Here is a 22,048-nt window from a genome sequence, read left to right on the forward strand (position 1 = left end):
AATAAATGAGACAATTAAAAAATGTTACAAGAGCAATAGGTAGAGGAGGACTCTGCTCAAAAGAGCTTACAATCTAGATTAAGTTGGGTATAAAAAACACAATGAGAAGGCTATCGAGGGGTATTGCAAACAAACAACAAGGTGGGAAAGTTTTAGAACTAGAATGTGGGAGGGGAGCAAGAGACCGGTTTATGAAATAAAAGTTACTCAGAGAGGCCATGGTGGAAGACCTGGTGGGACCTACATAATTATTATTAGCATTTCTTTAATGCCAACTTATTCCACAATAAAAGTTACTCAGAGAGGCCATCAGCTTTTCTGAATAGATTGTTTTTTAGGGACCAATTGAAGACAATAGAAGAGACTGATAGGAGTAGGCAGGCTGTTCCAAAGGAAAGAAGCCAACCACAAGAAGTCCTGCAAGTCTAAGTTAGCAGTAAGAGTGCAAGCAGACTGTAGAAGGTCACCAGCAGAGCGGATACACCTAGGCGTACCTACAAATTAATATGGAAATGTAACAGAGGCTAGAGTTGTTTAGAGCTTTATAGGTAGTATTTTAAATGGATTCCTATAGTGTTCATAAATAGTGATGTCCCGAACAGTTCGCCGGCGAACATAGCTTGTTCGTGGCGAACGCAGCGGGCGAACATATGCGATGGTCGGTCCGCCCCCTATTCATCATCATTGAGTAAACGTTGACCCTGTCACAGTCAGCAGACACATTCCAGCCAATCAGCAGCAAACCCTACCTCCAGACCCTCCCACGTCCATGACGAATAGGGGGCGGACCGAACATCGCATATGTTCGCATGCCGCGTTCGCCGTGCACAAACTATGTTCGCCGGCGAACTGTTCGGGGCATCACTATTCAGAAATCTAATGTAAAGAATAACAGAGAGGTGAGATGTGAGAGGAGTAACAGGATAGAAAAATCAGCCTGGCAGCAGTATTCATTACGGACTGTAACAAGGCAGTACGGTTTCTGGGGAGACCAATTAGGAGAGAGTTAGAATAAATCAATACCAGAAATTACTAGAGCATTTTGTGTAATAAAGGGGCGAACGCACGCAATGTTTTTAAGGTTGAGTTGGCAGGATGTGGGAACAGACTGGACGTAAAGCATAAAAGTGAGACCAGAATAAAATTTTAACACCAAGACAGCAAGCTTGCAAGAACAAGCAGGTACCAAAAAATTTCAAAAGAGCAAAACAGGAGGAAAAATAAGAAACGCAGATTTAGAGAGACTGCATTTATGAGAGGAGGAGGATATCAAGTCAGAGATTGAAGAAAGGCAAGCAGTAACACATTCTAAGACAGCAGGGGAGGAGAGATATCTCTGCGTGTCATCGGCATACAGGTGGTAGCGAAAACTAAAATTTTTAGGAGAGGCTGTATAAAAGGAAAACTATGAAGGGACCAAGAAGAGAGCCCTAGGGGAATCTAAACAACACAGGACAAGGGGAGGAGGTGGTATTAGAAAAGAAGGGGACGAGAACCAAGAGAGGACAGTGTCATGGAGACAGAGTGAAGAGTTTGGAAAACAAGGACATGATCAACAGTATCAAAGAGGTCAAGAAGAATTATTATAAAATATAAGATAAGTAGCACCAGTCCTAGGGCTCTAAATGTTATGTAGAGGATCACTGGATATGAGGGAAAGGCTGGGGGATTTGGAGCTGCCCGCAAGAAGTTCGATTTAATTACAGATCCTCTTTATTATCCTAATTAAATAGGAAACTGCAATAATAAAATCATGCTTACCTATACCAAACGCATTATGAGTATATTAACAATTCCTGCTTTTACATTGTGGCCTGCTTTAGAACGTGCTCATTTAAGAATTGTGAATAGATCATAAGTAAAAAAAAAAAAAGTAAAGTAAATTAAAAATGTGCCATATGCAGAAAAGAAAAAAAAAGGGAAACATTGTCTCTTTCGTACATGGCGTAACAGACCATCACCCCAGAATCCATAATCTTCTTTCCACTCCCCAACTCCTTACCTAAATTTAAGACCTCCCTGCTAAAACACCTTCTGACAGTAGCAAACAAATTAATTCAATTATTCTGGACCACCCATTAAGAGATTGGATACTGAAGGTAAAGACTATTAGGACTATGGAGGAAATATGCTTCTCTCTTACCCACAGATATGAGCAGTATACAAAAATATGGGAACTGTGGATCACCTTTCTAAGTGGGCGCATGTCACACTAGGGAGCTGCTCTCATAGCCCTTCATTTGCTATACACGCTACTCAAATATATATATATATATATATATACACACACATATGATCTTAAAGGAACACTATAGTCACCTAAATTACTTTAGCTATATAAAGCAGTTTTAGTGTATAGATCATTCCCCTGCAATTTCACTGCTCAATTCACTGTCATTTAGGAGTTAAATCAAGTTAAGTTTCTGTTTATGCAGCCCTAGCCACACCTCCCCTGGCTATGATTGACAGAGTCTGCATGAAAAAAAACAAAAACTGGTTTCACTTTCAAACAGATGTAATTTACCTTAAATAATTGTATCTCAATCTCTAAATTGAACTTTAATCACATACAGGAGGCTCTTGCAGGATCTAGCAAGCTATTAACATAGCAGGGGATACGAAAATCTTAATTAAACAGAACTTGCAATAAAGAAAGCCTAAATAGGGCTCTCTTTACAGGAAGTGTTTATGGAAGGCTGTGCAAGTCACATGCAGGGAGGTATGACTAGGGTTCATAAACAAAGGGATTTAACTCCCAAATGGCAGAGGATTGAGCAGTGAGGCTGCAGGGGCATGTTCTATACACCAAAACTGCTTCATTAAGCTAAAGTTGTTCAGGTGCCTATAGTGTCCCTTTAATATCTACTCTATACTCACAGTAACTTTATCCCGGGTAGCATAAGATCGGCTTGTACTGACTTCCTCTTTGGTCATATATTTTTTTAACTCCTTGTGTTCTTAGTTTATACTGTGTGCCCCAAATCCATTGGTATAGGCACTGATACAGAATTGCCTCTCTTGATTTCTTCCGCATGAATAGAGATCACCTACGAGGCAATATTTGTTGTTACATATGTAATTCCTCACTCCAGCTCCCCCAATGTAAATATATTGATGTTTAGTCGATATTTTTTGCTCTGCTGTTCTGTGTGCCTCCTCACACCAATTAATTTTACCGTATCATCCATGTTGGTATTGTACCTTTCATGTATTACATCAATAAACTTTGAAACTTTAATAAAACCAAAGTTAATATATTAAGGTTACTTTTCATGCAGGATTAGCCTTAATGTTAGGTATGCATTTGCTATAAACTAATGTTTTAAGATTCAGTAAAAGTTCAGAGAGCAAACTGCATTCTGAAATCACTGAAAAGCTGGTATAAAACAAACTGATCCTGTATTGAAACGCCCAAATTTGCATACCTAAGGCAATGGCTACATATATTTTTTTTTTGTAGCATATGAAATGGACAAAAAAGTCTGACTCTGCACGGTTTGACACTTGTTTTTCTTTTACACACCCCTACCAATTAGCTCAGGAATAAGTGTTCAATTGAGGACAGTATCAATTCAGTTTCCATCCCTTTCTAAGTTGATAAAATGAGTACCATTGAGTTCGTAATAAAGTTAATACACCAAGAAATAGTCTACCTGCTTACATATTTTTAACTCCTCACAATTTACAGTTTTGGGATCAACTGAGCCCAGACAGAATTGATAAGTGCTGCAATTATTATTGAAACTATTGATTAATGGAACTAGATCGATCACAGTTATTAACACTGAGATTAATGCATCATTCGTCTTTTTATGCTGAATATTTAATTGCATGATCTCTGGATATTTGAACTGTTAAATATTTGGGAGGTGAAGTCCTATTGACGATGTTATATGTTGAAAGTGTTAAGAAACATTGTGAAATGCGAATGTTATGAAAATGAATGCGCACATTGCACTTACCTGTGCAATCGGCCAATCACATCTGGGTTTTGTGTTATCCACTTTTACCAAATCCTGATTCCCACCAGGTTATACACACGCTTGAATGCATTTTATGCTGCTTGAATAAATATAAAAGACCTTCAAACACATCAAACATTTAAACCTTATGTGCAGTCATTGTATATTCACACATTTACTCATTCACAAGAAAAAGAATACCTAATATATAAAATAGTATGGGCTTATTTTTTCCATAATACACCAGGAATGCGGTATTGCATTTGTGATCTAAATAGTAAAACCATACACTTCTGCCAATAAGCTAATCACATAACTTGCATTTGTGCACCGTTATCCATGCAACTGAGAAATACTCAAGTATAATGAAAAATAAGTTTCAGTAGATCCAAAACCTTGTCACAGCAACATTTACCTCACAAAAAAATGGTCAACATTTCCTCATGTTTAATAAGCATTTTAGACAAACCATTAAGCTAAACAAAACAAAGCCAAAACATTGGTATAATGGAGTTTCAGAAGTATAGATGTCCTTAATTTTTTAGTAAACATTACATAAAAATGAATATCTGCTCTCTCTGAGCCCTAACACAAAGAGCACTAGGATGCAACATTGCTCTTTTCCAAACAAATCAGCCTGTGTGTGTATTAAAAATGCTTCTGGCTTCATTTGAAAAGTGTTATATTGTGTACTTAACGTTCATGTGCTAGACATTTATTTCTTGTTAGATTGGAGTATTGTGAAAGAAGAGATACAAGTTTCTGCACATACACACTATTCATCCACCTTAAAACCAAAATAAAAAGGCGCAGAATTCATGTCTTTTTGTCAGATACAATAAAGCTGTGTGTGGGAAATATATATCTACATAGGTACGATAAACTGAAAGACTAAATATATATATATATATATATATTTAGTCTATGTATTTTGAGGATTCCTAAGTTATGTTGTATTTCATGTTGCACTAATTGTACTTCTTATGTATGGGAAATTGAGGATGAGGACATTGGCAACTGCTATGATTCACATTTCTGGTCATAGGCTTGAAAGTTTGTATAATTTCACAGATGACAAGGATAAAATATGTTAATTTCGGTTAGCTGTGATAATCAGCACTTGGACAGTGGATGGCTCTGTCAATGCTTTTCTTTGGATGAACCATGTTAAAAAGGAAAAAAAAATAAAAGTTGTCTTTATATCCATTGCTGTGAAAATAGTCATGTATAACTAGATTTTGTTTTTCATTTAATCAAACGAACGCTATTGTATATTGCACGCAGAGCAGCAAGGGTCATCCTTATCTGGCTGGGCTGCGTAGTTCATTTGTCTCACAATTTCTGCAAAGAGCTCATCCACCATTGTTTTACTCTTAGCAGAGGTTTCCATGAAAGGACATCCCCAATCTTCTGCTAAGGCTCGACCCTCATTGGATGATACCTCTCTCTCACTTTCCAAATCAACTTTGTTACCAACCAAAATCACAGGAACCTTTTCATATCTGAAACAAACAAAAAAAAAAAGGAAAACACATTAGTGAACATTTACAAAACATGTAGACCACAGAAACTATATGTATTTATCTGAATTTACTTAGGGTTCAATGCACCAAAAGGGACAAATGGAAGAAAAAAAAAATGTAAAAATGTATGTCCTCCCCCCCCCCCGACATTGTCACTGTTTAGATTGTTCAAACAGGTGCCTATTGTCCCGTCCTCCCTTGGCCCCCACCCATGAGCGGCAGTGGTGGCCGGGACAATAGTCACTCGAACAATCTAAATATGGAGGACCTTACAGCAGTGAGCCGATCTCCGATTCAGCTCACTGCTTTTGAACGTGCAAATGGGGCGCATGTGCAATAGAGCATTCACGGTTTCTTATAGAGTGTAATTTGATTGGCGCATAGTGACAAATGCCGCGCATGCGGGTACGGTCCACAATGCTTCTCTATGAGAAGCTACAATAAGTAGCTGATGACTCGAAAGGGGGTGTGGCGTAATGCCGCAAGGTCAACTAAACAACTGTAAGAAAACCAGATAAATACTTATTTTAAATGTAAATATTACTAATAATTGGAATGGTGTTTGGTGATATACAGTATATAAATATATATAAAATACATCTGAAATATAATAAACTGGAAGATAGTACAGTGTTCCTTTAATAGTTTACAGCTGCCTAGATTTCTATTTTAAAACTGCATCTGCATGCAAGAGGACGAAGCCGCTTCTATCTGTGAGGCTTTACCAAAAAGAAAATACAGTACAGACTGTAAAGGGACATTCTACACACTGTACTTACTTCATCTCATTGAAGTGGTTATAGCGTTTGAAGTCTCCTTGCTTTAACCTGCCATCCTTCCATTCTGCGTTAAACAACATTTGAATGGTTTATCTCTGAAATGAGTGTCGCTGCAGCTAGCAGCAATGGGCAGGCGTGATTGGATGAAAGCATCAGCTGTTCACTCTCAGACTATCACAACTACCATGTCAAGGTATCAATAAAGATAGCTACACCTGTGGGGGCTCGGCTGCGGGCATCCAGGGGCCAATGTTTTGTTGTTAGAACCTTGTTGTTATGGTGCCAGGTGAGTTCAGGCACTATGACCACTTCAATTAGTTTTAAGGTTACTTACTTGATGTCTAACTAAAATAGTTTAAATTACTGTAAATAAGTTGGTTGAGCAAATACTTTTTCGGATTCTGATTTATATTTTCAATTACATGCTAACCAAAGTATGCAAACAAGTTAAAGAAACACTCTAACCAGTGAAGTGGTAATGGTACCAGGAGTTCCCTGGCACCATCCCAGGGTATTTAATCAAGTCATTTAGGAATGATTTGACAAGGTACCTGGGGTCAACCAGGTGTGGGTCACTGCCTCTTCTAGAGCCAGAAGCTGCAGCACTGAATTAAACATGGTGGTCCAAGGTTATTCCAGTGGAGCGAATATAGCATGTCCCTGCAGGCTTTCCAATTTGCCATTTTTCCGCACATGCGCAATAGCCTCTCATTTCTTTCCTATGGAAAAACATTGGCTTGGCTGAAATCGACAAAATTGCTCAACTCAGCCATGAGTAAAGTCAACCTTTTCACTGCACTCTGCGGGGGGCTGGACACCTAAACAGACATTCCAGTACTATAGTGTTAGGAATGCTTGTATTCCTAACACTTTAGTGTTCCTTTAAGGACATCTGTGTCCCTTCAGCCTCCTCCCCCTCTCCCCCCCGGCAAACTTGTCAGATCCAATTGAGTAGACTACCTAAAGCGCATGCGCAGCGAGTGCCACTATCGCATTAGGACTTACCCATAGGAAAGCAATAAATCAATGACCAAAAGTCTGCTAAGGACCCGGAAGCACCACTAGTGACAGCAACTAGAGATGGAGTTATTGCAGTTTTCTCAATAACTGCAATAATTAGAATTGCAGGGTTAAGGGGACAGGAGCACTGCACCTAGACCACTTTAATTAATAATTTGTATAAATTTAGTTGTTTTTTTACTGCACTGCACTTCAGACATCAACAAGAAATCAAATTGTCATGTCATGTATGGTCTATTATTTTTCATGTAAAGACATTCAAATGCTAGCTGCCTAGCTTGAAACCAGACGCCTAGCAACTCTACCAAGTTATGATTAGGAGTGATAATTTAACAAGGAGCTTTTTTTGAAAGGCCACTCATTTTATCACAGATTTGTACTTCTAAGTTAAATATATCTAAGGAATAACTAATGAAAACCAAGAGGGGGAAAAAAGAATATATTCCAATATTAGTAAATATGAACATCTAATCACAAAAGACACGCACGTACAAATCTTATTTACATTTTGTCACTTATATACCATCAAAGGCATTTTAATAAAAGCTAAATCCAGAGAGACACACACAATCACAGACCTATACACACAGTCACATACATACACACGCAATCAATCACAGATATACACACACACACACACACACACACATTTACAGACCTATACAAACAATCACAGATATACCCACACACAATCAGACCCACCTACACAAAATCACACACCTATATACACGCAATCACAGACCCACCCACACACACACACACACACACACACACACAATCACAGACATTTACACAATCACAGACCCACACATAAAAGCACAGATTTATGCATACAATCACATGATCACAGATACACACACAATGACAGACCCCCACAAACAATCAGACATATGCATAGACCCCCCCTCCCACACACAGTCACTGACAAACCATATACAAAATTCACATACACACATGTTTAGTACTAAAGAGGTCCACCCAGCCTCCCTACCGTGGCAGGAGCACAGAACGTAGCGGGCACCCTGCCTACCTCGCCGCCCGGCAGTGTGGACGGCAACCGGGCCACAATGCCCTGGCATTGATTATCATGCAGACAATGTACCAGCTAAATCCCTGCTGGTCCCCTCTATCAGCTAGAGTCAGAATTAGTGAGCGTTGCAATCAGGGAATTAAATCCTCATTGTTACAATGTTGTGTGAGCAGAATTAAAACCCTGGTCAACCCAGGTAATTCAAGTATCAGTAGAAATTTGGGGCTTCCCTCTGTCAGCTGGGGCCACATTTCTTCCAACTTGACACAAGTCCCTTTACCCCTTGTGTTGTTTTTTTAAAATGCCAAATAAGTCTATAATTTTAAAAAAAAAATTCAAATGAACAAATATTTAAAAAAGTGAATGATGGTTTTAAAGCGAAACTCTTGCAAAATTTGGCATGCTGTGATTACAACTTTTACAGTAGCCACAGAATCCAAAACCGCTACACAAAAGTATATTAGTAGAAAGTACTTTCTCCAGATTATTTAACTTAAACCTTTTTGACATTTCATTTAACCATTTTATCACGAACCTTGGTCAAAATAATAAAGTGAGTAAACTACATTTTTAAGGGCAATAAATGGGTTGGGGGGGTCTACTTAAATAGTTAAACACTATAGGGTTATAAATACAAATTTGAATTCCAGACCCTATAGTGTTCCTATAATTTTTAATTTACTTTGAATTCGTACTCTAGTAAAATAACCCTGGCAGTGCCTTCTTGGTAGCTGCACAGCTGATATGATGTCTGCATCTACCACAAATGGAATAACACAGAGTGGATACTTGCAGTTTAAAGTTAAAAAAAAATAAAAAAATATTATAATGAAAATAAAAGCTGCTCCCCTCTCAGCCCCTATTCTACCCCACAAATGTATGGGGCATTGTGATGTCACATGGTGGGCGGCAAATTATTGTTTGCCTAGGGCAGCACAAATCCTTGCACCGGCCCTGGGCCCCTTACTACCACTTACTAAAATGTATTACTGTAGATCACTGCACAATCTTGTAGTAGGATGACCAGTTTAGTGCAGAGTTAACTTTTATAATACCTGGCTAGAAGAACAGAAACTTTTAGCACCGTTTCTATTCTAGCAATCAAATTCAGAGAGTACCAGTGCTTTATCACAGCTAGCAAAAAGGGATATTTTCCTGACCTGGCTTCATATACTGAGGATTAATGACTTGCAAAAACTTGGGGGCTCAGTATATTCTGCAGCTGAAATACTGCACATCCAGACTCAAAGTACAATGACTACTTCAAATCAGTAAAATGGTCATGTTGCTTGAAGAAAGCCTTTAAGATTTATCTTTTTTCTTTGACTGACATTTAGAGTCGTTATTCACTATATAGAAAACGATGTAGACTTCACCATTGAGGCCAGCTGTAAAATATTCTATTTTCAATGTTTACAATATAATTTCGACTAAATTTTAATGCATTACATAGAGAATGCATTAAAAGTCGTGGGAGTGGGGGCGGAGCCTAACCAGCGAGCAGAGAGGTCGTGCTTTGCCAGAGCTCCTGCCGAGGAAAGCATATTCCTTGAATTAACCTGAGATACAGCGACATAAACCCTTGGCAAAATACACCACTGTGTTTGGAAGCGTTACCTGAACTTGGCGATGCCACATACGACACCAAGGACCACAGGGAACCGCGATGGCGAAGTGAGGCCTGCAGCGAGTGGCGAAGGGGAATGGCGGCCGCTTTCCCGCCAGCCACGCGCGACGACACAAGAATATGTACGGCTTTCCCCCCCCCCCCCCCCTATGGACCGGTGGGGGAGATCCCGGTCCCCACCAGAAGGAGTGCCCCGCACCCCACAACCTCCGACCCAGCAAGCGACGCACTCAAGCAATGTGGGAGTGGGTACCTCCACTATGGCGGATAAAACTTCTCTAACTCCGCAAGCCAAACACCGACCTACCCAGCTGGGCAGTAGCAAAATCGAGAGGGACCCGATAGACATTATCTTCGACAACTTTTGGGCCCAGCTAACGAAATGCATGCAGGCTGCTGAGCCATGTCCTATGAAGCCCGCAACACGTGCAGCCCCGACAAAGAGAGGTGCTAAATTACCGCCTTCCAGCGCCTGGGATCACCGAGCCACATCTTCCCGAATCGGAGGCCCTCCTGGTCCAAGAGCAAGTGGGGATGTACTCCACATTTGCCAGCCACACCGGCTGAGGGTAGCAAAACCTCAGCGACAGCGACCAAAGACCAAGACCCACCGCACAACCCCGACAGGGGAGACCTCGGGCCACACTGGTCCCCGAGCTCGTGGCACAAGGGCATCAGCTCTCCAGAGGTACCAGGGCAGAGGGGTACAGGCAGCGCACCTGGGTCCAAAACGGCACACAAGCCCACCAGATTCGATTTCATCCGGGGGACCTAGAGTCTGGGACGTACCGCTTCAGGCCTCCGACAAGGCGTGGACCATACAAGCCCGGACACAACTGAGGAGAGCCCTGAAATCCCCCCTCAAGCTGGGAATCGGCTGAGAAAGCACTAAGATCCCAGATACTGCGGGGCAAAATGAACTCTCTGACTCACCCTCACCCGCATTGCTGGACTCATGTAACTAACCATTTATATATGAACTAGCAGGCTGCTACTGCTCATTACGTTATAACTCTCTTGATAATCTTAACATATGGTCTAACTCATAATCAACTAAATATTAGCTTAATAACATTAATTGTACTGTACTTAGCATGTAACCGAACGGAAACTACATAAGTAACTACAGCCATGTATTGCCTAGCATAGTACTCGTCACTTACTTATTACTTAACCCCTTAAGGACCAAACTTCTGGAATAAAAGGGAATCATGACGTGTCAGACATGTCGTGTGTCCTTAAGGGGTTAAGTCAGCTTATTGATGTTTTGCTTATTTTCCCTGACCCACCCGAGTAATATCTCTACTACTAGTGTTCCCTCCTAATCGTCTTACATGTAAATCAGCCTGTTACTACAAAACCAGCTCGATTCTGAAGCATGGTAGGCCAGTCGATTGAAATAACAGGCTCCCCATTGCTCACTAACCGCACATACCAGGCTAAGCAAATACTAAGCATGTTTACCAACTTTCTTACTAACCTGCCCACTATGTACTAACACTTAAACTGTACTACCTCCCACAGGGCCATTACACGGTTTGCGAACAGTTTATTATTACCACTATCGACATATAGCTCTGCTAGCATAATGTCTTGTTCACTTGTTTATCCTCACGATATGATAACCATACTACTGTTATTATTACTACTATATGATCGTAATATGTAGCAACGTAACACCCCACTAGTTTTGTTTAAAGCGAAAAGTTCTAACCAGTTATGTTATAAACTATATATACACTCACGCCATTACTAAGCATGGATTCACATCTAGGAACGCATCTATGGCGTATAGATAACCCTGTACCTAAAAATCAAAAATGCGCATGTAGCGCTGCCACTGTTTTAACTTGTTGACTTATACATATACGCTGTTGTGGCGTTCGTCAATATTTCTGTAACCACCTGCGCAACAAAAATAAAGAATTAAAAAAAAAAAAAAAAAAAAAGTCGTGGGAGTGGGAGGAAATTCGGTACAATAGAAGGCAAAGCCTTCCCTCAGCAGCATGAGATGTTCCAATCGAACATCTCATTCTAGTCTATGGTTGACTGACCATAGATATCTATGATCCTGAAGAAAGTCAATATGTGGGACTGAAACGTTGATCCAGTTTTTAACTACTATGAAATAAAAGATAATTTTTATTGAAAGACCGAGAGTGCAGTAGTCTATTTACTGATTGGATGTTGGAGCCCTGGTAGTGCACCCGGCTACGTTGTTTTTGCAGCCGGAGTGCAAGGTACTTCAGTATATATACCCCCCCCCCTCCACCAGGGGTGTATTTACCACAAGGCAAACAAGGCATTTGCCTAGGGCGGCACTTTCGGGGGGGGGGGAGGGAGGGAGGGTGCACAGGGGGGGGCCCAAGAGCTGGCTGCCACCTTAGGGCCCTCCTAGGTGTTAAAGTACTAATATTCTAGCCGGGAGATGAGGGAGATATGTCCTTTTAGATTAAGAAAAATAATAATTGGTGAGTGTATGAGAAAATGTGTGTGTGTCTTGCAGTGAGTATGTTTGTTACTGTCAGTGAGTGTGTGTTGTGTCTGTCATTGTGACTGTGTATGTGCATTTCTGTCAGTCAAAAAAAAATGGATATAGACAAAAAATGGGATACAGCTGAATAACTAGAAAAAAAAGAATATATAGCACATAGTGAAGTACATTAACAATAATTGGATTTAACCCACAAAGATTGCACTCACGAGATGGTGTAGGGTAATGCGCCTTTAAGCCCAAAATGGGCTGAAATGGTATTTGCCTTCCACGGATAGGTTGCTCTGTCTTTCACAGGAAATGGAAGAATGCCAGTTGAAATGTAAAAAATGTTTTTCTTTATTCAAAAGGCAATAAATAGCCTTGAAAAATTCAATCAGTAAAATTTTAAAAATAACTGCAATCTAACGCGTTTCGTCCAAACAACTTGGACTTCATCAGAGAAAATTCTGCAGTTTAAACAATCACATAAAATACAAAGCATGCATAATCCCACCCCCAACAGAGTCCCTTAAATACAACCAGTCCGTGTGTTGATTGGAGAATTCTCTCCTGGAACCACTTCTCCCATCAGGGTATATTGCCTCCAGATGGCTCTCATTCTGTAATTTCGCGGCAAAAAGACACATCTTTTTGCCGCGAAATTACAGAATGAGAGCCATCTGGAGGCAATATACCCTGATGGGAGAAGTGGTTCCAGGAGAGAATTCTCCAATCAACACACGGACTGGTTGTATTTAAGGGACTCTGTTGGGGGTGGGATTATGCATGCTTTGTATTTTATGTGATTGTTTAAACTGCAGAATTTTCTCTGATGAAGTCCAAGTTGTTTGGACGAAACGCGTTAGATTGCAGTTATTTTTAAAATTTTACTGATTGAATTTTTCAAGGCTATTTATTGCCTTTTGAATAAAGAAAAACATTTTTTACATTTCAACTGGCATTCTTCCATTTCCTGTGAAAGACAGAGCAACCTATCCGTGGAAGGCAAATACCATTTCAGCCCATTTTGGGCTTAAAGGCGCATTACCCTACACCATCTCGTGAGTGCAATCTTTGTGGGTTAAATCCAATTAATGTTAATGTACTTCACTATGTGCTATATATTCTTTTTTTTCTAGTTATTCAGCTGTATCCCATTTTTTGTCTATATCCATATCTATATTTGAGGTTCGTTTGGGGGAAACCTCTTGGGAAGCTGTATCCATCTTATACGCAGTTAAGTACCTCTGCATATTCCTACCATTGAGTTGGTTAGGTGTACTTGTGTATATATATTTTTGTGTGCATTTTTTCTTTTTCAGTCAAAAAAAAAAGCCTTGACACGAATTTAGATATGGGGGTGCCAAATTTAATCGTGCCTAGGGCAGCACAAATCCAGAATACACCACTGCCCCCCACAACTATTTTCATTTAGGGCCCCTACTCGCCGCTCATGGGTGGGGGCCGGGGGCAATAGATCCGTCCTTCCACCCTTTTTCATTTAGGGCCCCCACCCGTCGCTCATGGGTGGGGGAGGACAATAGGTCCGCCCATACCTTTTCTATTTATTTTTTTACAACAGTGAGCAGTCATATGGAAATGCACTCAATCCCCATATAATATGTATCTGGGTGCAGCCAGGCCAGTCCCAGTACTAGGAACCAAACACTTGATAAGGTAGAAAATAGAAAACAGTCCAGGCACTCCAGGATAAAAAAAAAGGACATTTTTTGAACCCACTGCCACTCACCGGAATGGTGTTTGTCAAGTTTCCTTTTTGTATCCTGAAGTGCCTGGACCTTTTTCTATCTGCTCACAGTTTACTAGACATGCCCCTACTAGCAATATAGCAAGTAGGGGAAAATTAATAACCAATACTAAGTAATCTTTACTTAGTATTAGTGAAGTTGGCTGAAAGACCAATTTAGGTCTTTCAGCCTTTTGGTAGATAGCTCCCTAATTCCCATGGTATTAGGGAGCTATCTACTAATCGGCTGCAAGATGCAGCCGCAGCACGGATTGGATCTTCATTTATTCTAATGATATCTCGAACCGACCTAAAAGTACAGAATGTCGTCCTAACATGAATGAACAAACTGTTCTCATTCTGTTAGGGCAAAATTCAGTAGTTTCGCCGGAGTCCTTGTTAGGGAATACTGACAGGAAGCATCGCAAGATCATAGAGGAAAGGTGAGAATTGTGGGAAATTGTTCTGACCATAGGAAATGGAGCACACTTTGCTCCTCCGTTGGTCATAGCTGGTCAGGCGTAGGAAAAATACATAATACAAAGTAGTCCCTACTTTGTCTTATGTTTTAAAGAAAACTAGATCAGATAGGAAGAAATGGAGAACATACCCTGAAAGAGGGAGAGAAGAGGAAGAGATTAAAGAAAAGTTAGGCATGACAGTGCCGCTTTAACTCAGCTGAGCTTCATGTGTCAAAGAAAGTTTTCCCACAATAGTCACCCTCCTGCGTGTTCTCACATGGCTTCCTTTTGGCATTTCCAAACGTTCGGTCATGTAGACGATGGAGCCAAAATTACCAAATTTTGTACGTGCAGAATGTCAGTTAGTCCATTTGTGATCACAGGAAATTCGGACATTATTTTCAGTTCTGAACAATGAAATTCCGGGCCGATTCTGCATCTTGCAGCCATTTAGTAGATAGGCCCCTAATCCCACAATATTAGGGAGCTATCAACTAAAAAGCTTAAAGACCAAAATTGGTACTTCAGACAACTTTATAAGTACTAAGTAAAAAATACTTTGTAAATAAGGGAGGATACAATCTCCCTCCTGCCCCTACTCGTTGTGAAGCAAGAAGGATATGTCTACTAAACAGTGAGCAGCCAGTATAAACATTTTTTAAAATAAAATAAAAAAAGACCCCCATCCCCAATCTAATAAAGGAGGACCTGGCACAGGAAAAAATTTACTGCTCTATGAAACTTTTTATGGGGCTTTGGAAAATTACAAGGTCAAATATAAAGCTTGCAATTTTTATTCTCTAGAATTTCTGCCTGGGTTGTGAGGCAGGTCACCCAATATAAAATAGATCAATACACTTAGAGTAAAAAAAAATAATATCTATAATTTCATTGTATGTGCGTAAATAAGTATGACTTATAATAATCAGATTATTTTATTCATTACATATTGGGGGATGTGCCCGACAACAAAGTCAATCAAGACAAACTGAGTTACCACAGTGTGTACCAATGCAAGACACAGAGACAAAAAAGGCATCACCACAGTTGTGATTGCACGTGCCCTATTGCACCATTTATTTTATATACTATAATGTACCCAGAGTTGCCTTATAAAGCTAAATTCAGTGAATGGGTTATGCCAGCTGCAATATTTTCAGGATGCCAGTCTGCGATCTTTGCGACCGGACTATTGCCATGGTAACATAGATGCAGCACTCTAATTCCATTAAAAAAAGTGCTGGCCCATGAGGGAACCGACACCGGGCCAGAGTGGAGGACCTTTAGAATTGGATGCAGGGCATCCTCTTCACACACCCCTTATGGGTACACATACAATGGGTTGAGAACCAGGGCTTTAGCTGATGCTGTAAAGGAACACAAGCACTACAGCAGTCTGTAGTGGTTATGTTGCCAGGAGTCACAGTATTGTAAAATCCACTGCACGCGTTTCACCTATAAAAAATCTTCAGAAGAAGCTTTTTATAGGTGAAACGCGTCAAGTGGATTTTACAATACTTTTTATACAGCATTTTATTATTTTTGTTGTTAATAAATAGCCTTTTAATTTTAATACTTTTTGGATTTCAATTTATTTATACTTCCTGGTTACCATCCTATTCCTTGGTGGGGATCATACCACCTACACTATACTGACTAGAGCAAGTTCTGCTCTAGCAAATGTGAGTACAGTATTTTATATTTTCCTTTATTCATTGTATCAATACATACTGCACTATCTGGATTCTCTATCTCTCCACATATTATCTGCCTGAGATTGCCAAGATATCTACTGCTCCATACATATCCTTAGACGGGGATTGTTCCGTCCACGCGTATTAACAGCTGAGCTCTGAGTTAGCTCTGGGAAATGTGAGTGTGAACTTACTTTAGCACCCATTCATACACCCATTGTATCTATTTTACTGTACCGTTACTTTTTATTTTTAGGTCAATTGTATAGACACCATCACCATTGTGTACGTATACCATCTATATATATATATATATATATATATATATATATATATATATATATATATATATATATATATATATTTGGTCTAGGCGCGGTTTCCTTCTTTTTTCTGTTCACACGAACGTTATAGGAATCTGTATTATTGGACCCGAAGATTTGGGAATATTTTTTTTCCCTCTGCGGTGATGCCTTTGAATTAAATTGATAGGCAATAGTTTATTAAGAATATAATTGTACTACGATTTACTTATAATGGTATATCGCTTATTTGCCTAGGATACATTAGACTTGCACAGGGCCTTTGTATGCTTATTTGTAATCTGCACTTTTATGAGTAATATGTAATTAACACTTTAAGTATATGGCATTATGCCACATTTGCACTTACGCACATGGTCGAAGTGATCACGTCTTGCACCTTTACGCACATGATGATTGTGCGCACACTTGCACTTATGCAAATGATCGATGTGAGTGCATAAAGGTGCAAGACACAATCACATTTTGCGCTTTATATTTCATCATTACGTATGTTTTTGCACATGATTTACGTGCTCACATCTTGCACATTACCATATGTGCTCATTTTTTTTGCACTTTATGTAGTATTTTTTCATTTTTTAATAATTGCTGCTGCATTTGCAATTCTACTGGATGACCATACAACTAGTAAATATATTTGGGGGATATGTTCATAGAAATGGGGTTTCCCATTTTCTCTCATTACAAAGAGGTTATGCCTAGTATAGAACAAGTAAAATGCATTATGTTTTACATCTTGGAGCTTTCTAGGTATAAGAATTGACATGCGCACATTTAAAATTAAGTGATGGATTCAAACGGAATGATCGCTTCTAACAAAATACTGTTACCATGTTCTTTTGAAATGCAAAGGATCTGAATTGCCACACAAACCTGTCTAAAAGATGTATAGAAAACCACACAAAAACCACTAGCATAAAAAGCCAGAAAAATTCCAAGCATATAGAGGAATAAATAAATAAATAAAAGCAGCTTTGGATCACGCCACGTCCTTTCAAACCTACAATTACAGCTATGAGACATAACCATTTAATGCAACACTCTGTTAGGGACAGAAATCTGGTTTCTGCACAGCTCCCAAAAAACAAACCCCAATGTAACCAGCAATTCTCCTACCCTGGTTAGACAGTGGGGGATTAATGCACTCCATAGATGTTCAAGCACTGTAACTCCCACTATGCTGAGCTACTCTGACAAAGGGCATAGCATCAAGAGAATTGTAGTGCTACAACAGCTGTGGACGGAGATGCCCCAGCTAGTGTTAGATTGTGATCGCACCGCCCTGCACCCTCCTAACTCTTAACACTCTGCATTCTACCCACCTTTCTGTGTGTCCTCGCCCCCCCCAGCATTCTGTTCCCCTCTGTGTGTGTCCCCAGCATTCTGTCCCCCCCGTATCCCCTCTAGAATTCTCTCCCCCCAGCATTGTTTTCCCTCTGTGTCCCCCCACAGCACTCTGTTTCCCCTCTGTGTCCCCCCCACAGCACTCTGTTCCCACTATGTCGTCCCCAGCATTCTGTTCCCCCTGTCTGTTGTCCCACCAGAGCATTCTGTTCCCCCTGTCTGTTGTCCCACCCCAGCATTCTGTTACCCCTGTCTGTTGTCCCACCCCAGCATTCTGTTCCCCCGTGTCGTCCCCCAGCATTCTGTTCCCCCCTGTGTCGTCCCCCAGCATTCTGTTCCCCCTCTGTGTCGTCGTCCCCCAGCATTCTGTTCCCCCTCTGTGTCGTCGTCCCCCAGCATTCTGTTCCCCCTCTGTGTCGTCGTCCCCCAGCATTCTGTTCCCTCTCTCTGTGTCGTCGTCCCCCAGCATTCTGTTCCCTCTCTCTGTGTCCCGCCCAGCATTCTGTTCCCTCTCTCTGTGTCCCCCCAGCATTCTGTTCCCTCTCTCTGTGTCCCCCCAGCATTCTGTTCCCTCTCTCTGTGTCCCCCCAGCATTCTGTTCCCTCTCTCTGTGTCCCCCCAGCATTCTGTTCTCCCTCTCTGTGTCCCCCCAGCATTATGTTCCCTCTCTGTGTCCCCCCAGCATTCTGTTCCCTCTCTCTGTGTCCCCCCAGCATTCTGTTCCCTCTCTCTGTGCCCCCCCAGCATTCTGTTCCCTCTCTCTGTGTCCCCCCAGCATTCTGTTCCCTCTCTCTGTGTCCCCCCAGCATTCTGTTCCCCAACCTCTGTGTCCCCCCAGCATTCTGTTCCCCAACCTCTGTGTCCCCCCAGCATTCTGTTCCCCAACCTCTGTGTCCCCCCAGCATTCTGTTCCCCAACCTCTGTGTCCCCTCAGCATTCTGTTCCCCAACCTCTGTGTCCCCCCAGCATTCTGTTCCCCAACCTCTGTGTCCCCCCAGCATTCTGTTCCCCAACCTCTGTGTCCCCCCAGCATTCTGTTCCCCAACCTCTGTGTCCCCACAGCATTCTGTTCCCCAACCTCTGTGTCCCCACAGCATTCTGTTCCCCAACCTCTGTGTCCCCACAGCATTCTGTTTCCCAACCTCTGTGTCCCCACAGCATTCTGTTCCCCAACCTCTGTGTCCCCCACAGCATTCTGTTCCCCAACCTCTGTGTCCCCCACAGCATTCTGTTCCCCAACCTCTGTGTCCCCCACAGCATTCTGTTCCCCAACCTCTGTGTCCCCCACAGCATTCTGTTCCCCAACCTCTGTGTCCCCCACAGCATTCTGTTCCCCAACCTCTGTGTCCCCCACAGCATTCTGTTCCCCAACCTCTGTGTCCCCCACAGCATTCTGTTCCCCAACCTCTGTGTCCCCCACAGCATTCTGTTCCCCCCCTCTGTGTGTGTGTCCCCAGCTATCTGCCCCCTCCCCCCAGCAGTCTGTTTCCTCCTTTCTGTGTCCCCCCCAGCAGTATGTTCCCCGTGTGCCCCCCCAGCATTACGTTTCCCCTCTCTGTATGCCCCCCCCCGAAACCTTCTGTTCCCCATCTCTGACCCCCCCGAGCATTCTATCCCCCCTCTGTGTGTCCCTAGCATTCTTTCCCCTGTGCTCTCCCCCCCGTCCCCCTTTCGCCTGCCTTTTGACGCGGATGATCTGGTCCCTCATGGGTTTGATGTCCTGGAAGCTCTGCTGGTTGACCATGCTGTAGACCAGGATGAAGCCCTGTCCGTTCTTGATGTACAGGTCCCTCATGGAGGCGAACTGCTCGGTGCCGGCCGTGTCCAGAATCTCCAGCACGGAGGGGGACGAGTCCACCTCGATCTCCTTGCGGTAGAAGTCCTCGATGGTCGGGTCGTACTTCTCGATGAAGGTGCCGGTGACGAACTGCACGGTCAGGGCCGACTTGCCCACCCCGCCGCTGCCCAGCACCACCACCTTATACTCGCGCATCGTCCCCCTCCGCTCCCCGGCGGCATGCAACACCTTCCCTCACAGCGACAGGCTGCCCCGCCCGCTCCGCCCCGCGGCTCCCCGGGACATGGGAGAAAGGCCGGGCTGCACGGCCCGCTGCCCGCACACCGCCTCCTCCTCCTCCTCCTCCTCTCCCTCTCCCTTGGCGGAGCGGCCGTTACCGCCTCGCCACCCCCACCGTATCGCGCTGCCCCCCTTCCCACGGAGCTGGCGGCACTGGCCCCTCCTCCCACAGCGCATCACATCGCTCCCGCCTGCGCTGTTGGCTCCTTGCATTGTCACCATAGCAACTGCAGATCCACCCGCCATCAGGGCGGGACACGGGATGGGAGGCAGCCAATCAGCGCTTGCTCTCATTAGGCTGATGGGAAAAGAGAAGGCGGAGTCAGCCTGTTAAACCAATCCGAATCAGCACGTACTGACCAATCCGTGCGCGCCGTTCTGTCATGACGTCACAGCAAACACTATATACGCGGCTTGGTGCACTCGGCTTTCATTGTCAGTTGTGAGGGAGCGGTTGGTAGTCTGGCTGTGCTGCTGGATCGGCTCAGCTTGCCCATTGTGTGTAATGCTGTTTGGATACAGCACATGTATGGTGTGCTAAAAAGACAGTACACAAATAGCGGCCATGTTTGGTTGATTTAAAGGGACACAGTGCTGAAGGCAGCCACACCACTTCATCTCATTGAAGTGCTTTTAGTGCAATAGTAGAGAAACACTTACATTGCAGCATTGCAGACTGCCTCCAGTGACGTGTTACCAGACAGCCTCGGGCTACCAGACGGCCTCGTTACAGACAGCCTCGGGCTACCAGACGGCCTCGTTACAGACAGCCTCGGGCTACCAGACGGCCTCGTTACAGACAGCCTCGGGCTACCAGACTGCCTCGTTACAGACCGCCTCGGGCTACCAGACGGCCTCGTTACAGACAGCCTCGGGCTACCAGACGGCCTCGTTACAGACAGCCTCGGGCTACCAGACTGCCTCGTTACAGACCGCCTCGGGCTACCAGACGGCCTCGTTACAGACAGCCTCGGGCTACCAGACGGCCTCGGGCTACCAGACAGCCTCGGGCTACCAGACAGCCTCGGGCTACCAGACAGCCTCGGGCTACCAGACGGCCTCGGGCTACCAGACGGCCTCGGGCTACCAGACGGCCTCGGGCTACCAGACGGCCGCGTTACAGACAGCCTCGGGCTACCAGACGGCCTCGTTACAGACAGCCTCGGGCTACCAGACGGCCTCGTTACAGACAGCCTCGGGCTACCAGACGGCCTCGTTACAGACAGCCTCGGGCTACCAGACGGCCTCGTTACAGACAGCCTCGGGCTACCAGACGGCCTCGTTACAGACAGCCTCGGGCTACCAGACGGCCTCGTTACAGACAGCCTCGGGCTACCAGACGGCCTCGTTACAGACAGCCTCGGGCTACCAGACGGCCTCGTTACAGACAGCCTCGGGCTACCAGACGGCCTCGTTACAGACAGCCTCGGGCTACCAGACGGCCTCGTTACAGACAGCCTCGGGCTACCAGACGGCCTCGTTACAGACAGCCTCGGGCTACCAGACGGCCTCGTTACAGACAGCCTCGGGCTACCAGACGGCCTCGTTACAGACAGCCTCGGGCTACCAGACAGCCTCGGGCTACCAGACAGCCTCGGGCTACCAGACGGCCTCGTTACAGACAGCCTCGGGCTACCAGACGGCCTCGTTACAGACAGCCTCGGGCTACCAGACGGCCTCGTTACAGACAGCCTCGGGCTACCAGACGGCCTCGTTACAGACAGCCTCGGGCTACCAGACGGCCTCGTTACAGACAGCCTCGGGCTACCAGACGGCCTCGTTACAGACAGCCTCGGGCTACCAGACGGCCTCGTTACAGACAGCCTCGGGCTACCAGACGGCCTCGTTACAGACAGCCTTGGGCTACCAGACAGCCTCGTTACAGACAGCCTCTAGTGACGGCTACCAGACGGCCTCGGGCTACTAGGCACCCACTAGAGGTGCTTCCTGGAGGTTCACAGGTGTTTGACTCCGTGAAACGA

At 43.6% G+C, this 22,048-nt stretch overlaps 1 protein-coding gene across 1 annotated transcript; it reads right to left on the reverse strand.

Annotated features, from left to right (window-relative positions):
• Positions 1-4,389: 4,389 nt before the first annotated feature.
• RAP2A (RAP2A, member of RAS oncogene family) lies at positions 4,390-20,268 on the reverse strand. Its single transcript, XM_063425633.1, has 2 exons — positions 19,669-20,268; positions 4,390-5,464 (listed from the first exon to the last, which is right to left on the reverse strand). The coding sequence occupies exons 1-2, from the start codon at positions 19,980-19,982 to the stop codon at positions 5,227-5,229; spliced, it is 552 nt and encodes a 183-aa protein (XP_063281703.1). The 5' UTR covers positions 19,983-20,268; the 3' UTR covers positions 4,390-5,226.
• Between the last annotated feature and the right edge of the window lie 1,780 nt (positions 20,269-22,048).

The sequence above is a fragment of the Pelobates fuscus genome, chromosome 1, assembly GCF_036172605.1.
Source record: "Pelobates fuscus isolate aPelFus1 chromosome 1, aPelFus1.pri, whole genome shotgun sequence".
Lineage (NCBI taxonomy): Eukaryota > Metazoa > Chordata > Amphibia > Anura > Pelobatidae > Pelobates > Pelobates fuscus.

Excerpts from the sequence above, each read along its gene's own strand:
- RAP2A (XM_063425633.1), bottom strand. The coding sequence starts at position 19,982 with ATGCGCGAGTATAAGGTGGTGGTGCTGGGCAGCGGCGGGGTGGGCAAG. Across the intron at positions 5,465-19,668 it reads CAGATCATCCGCGTCAAAAG|ATATGAAAAGGTTCCTGTGA; the intron begins GCAGGCGAAAGG and ends TGTTTGTTTCAG.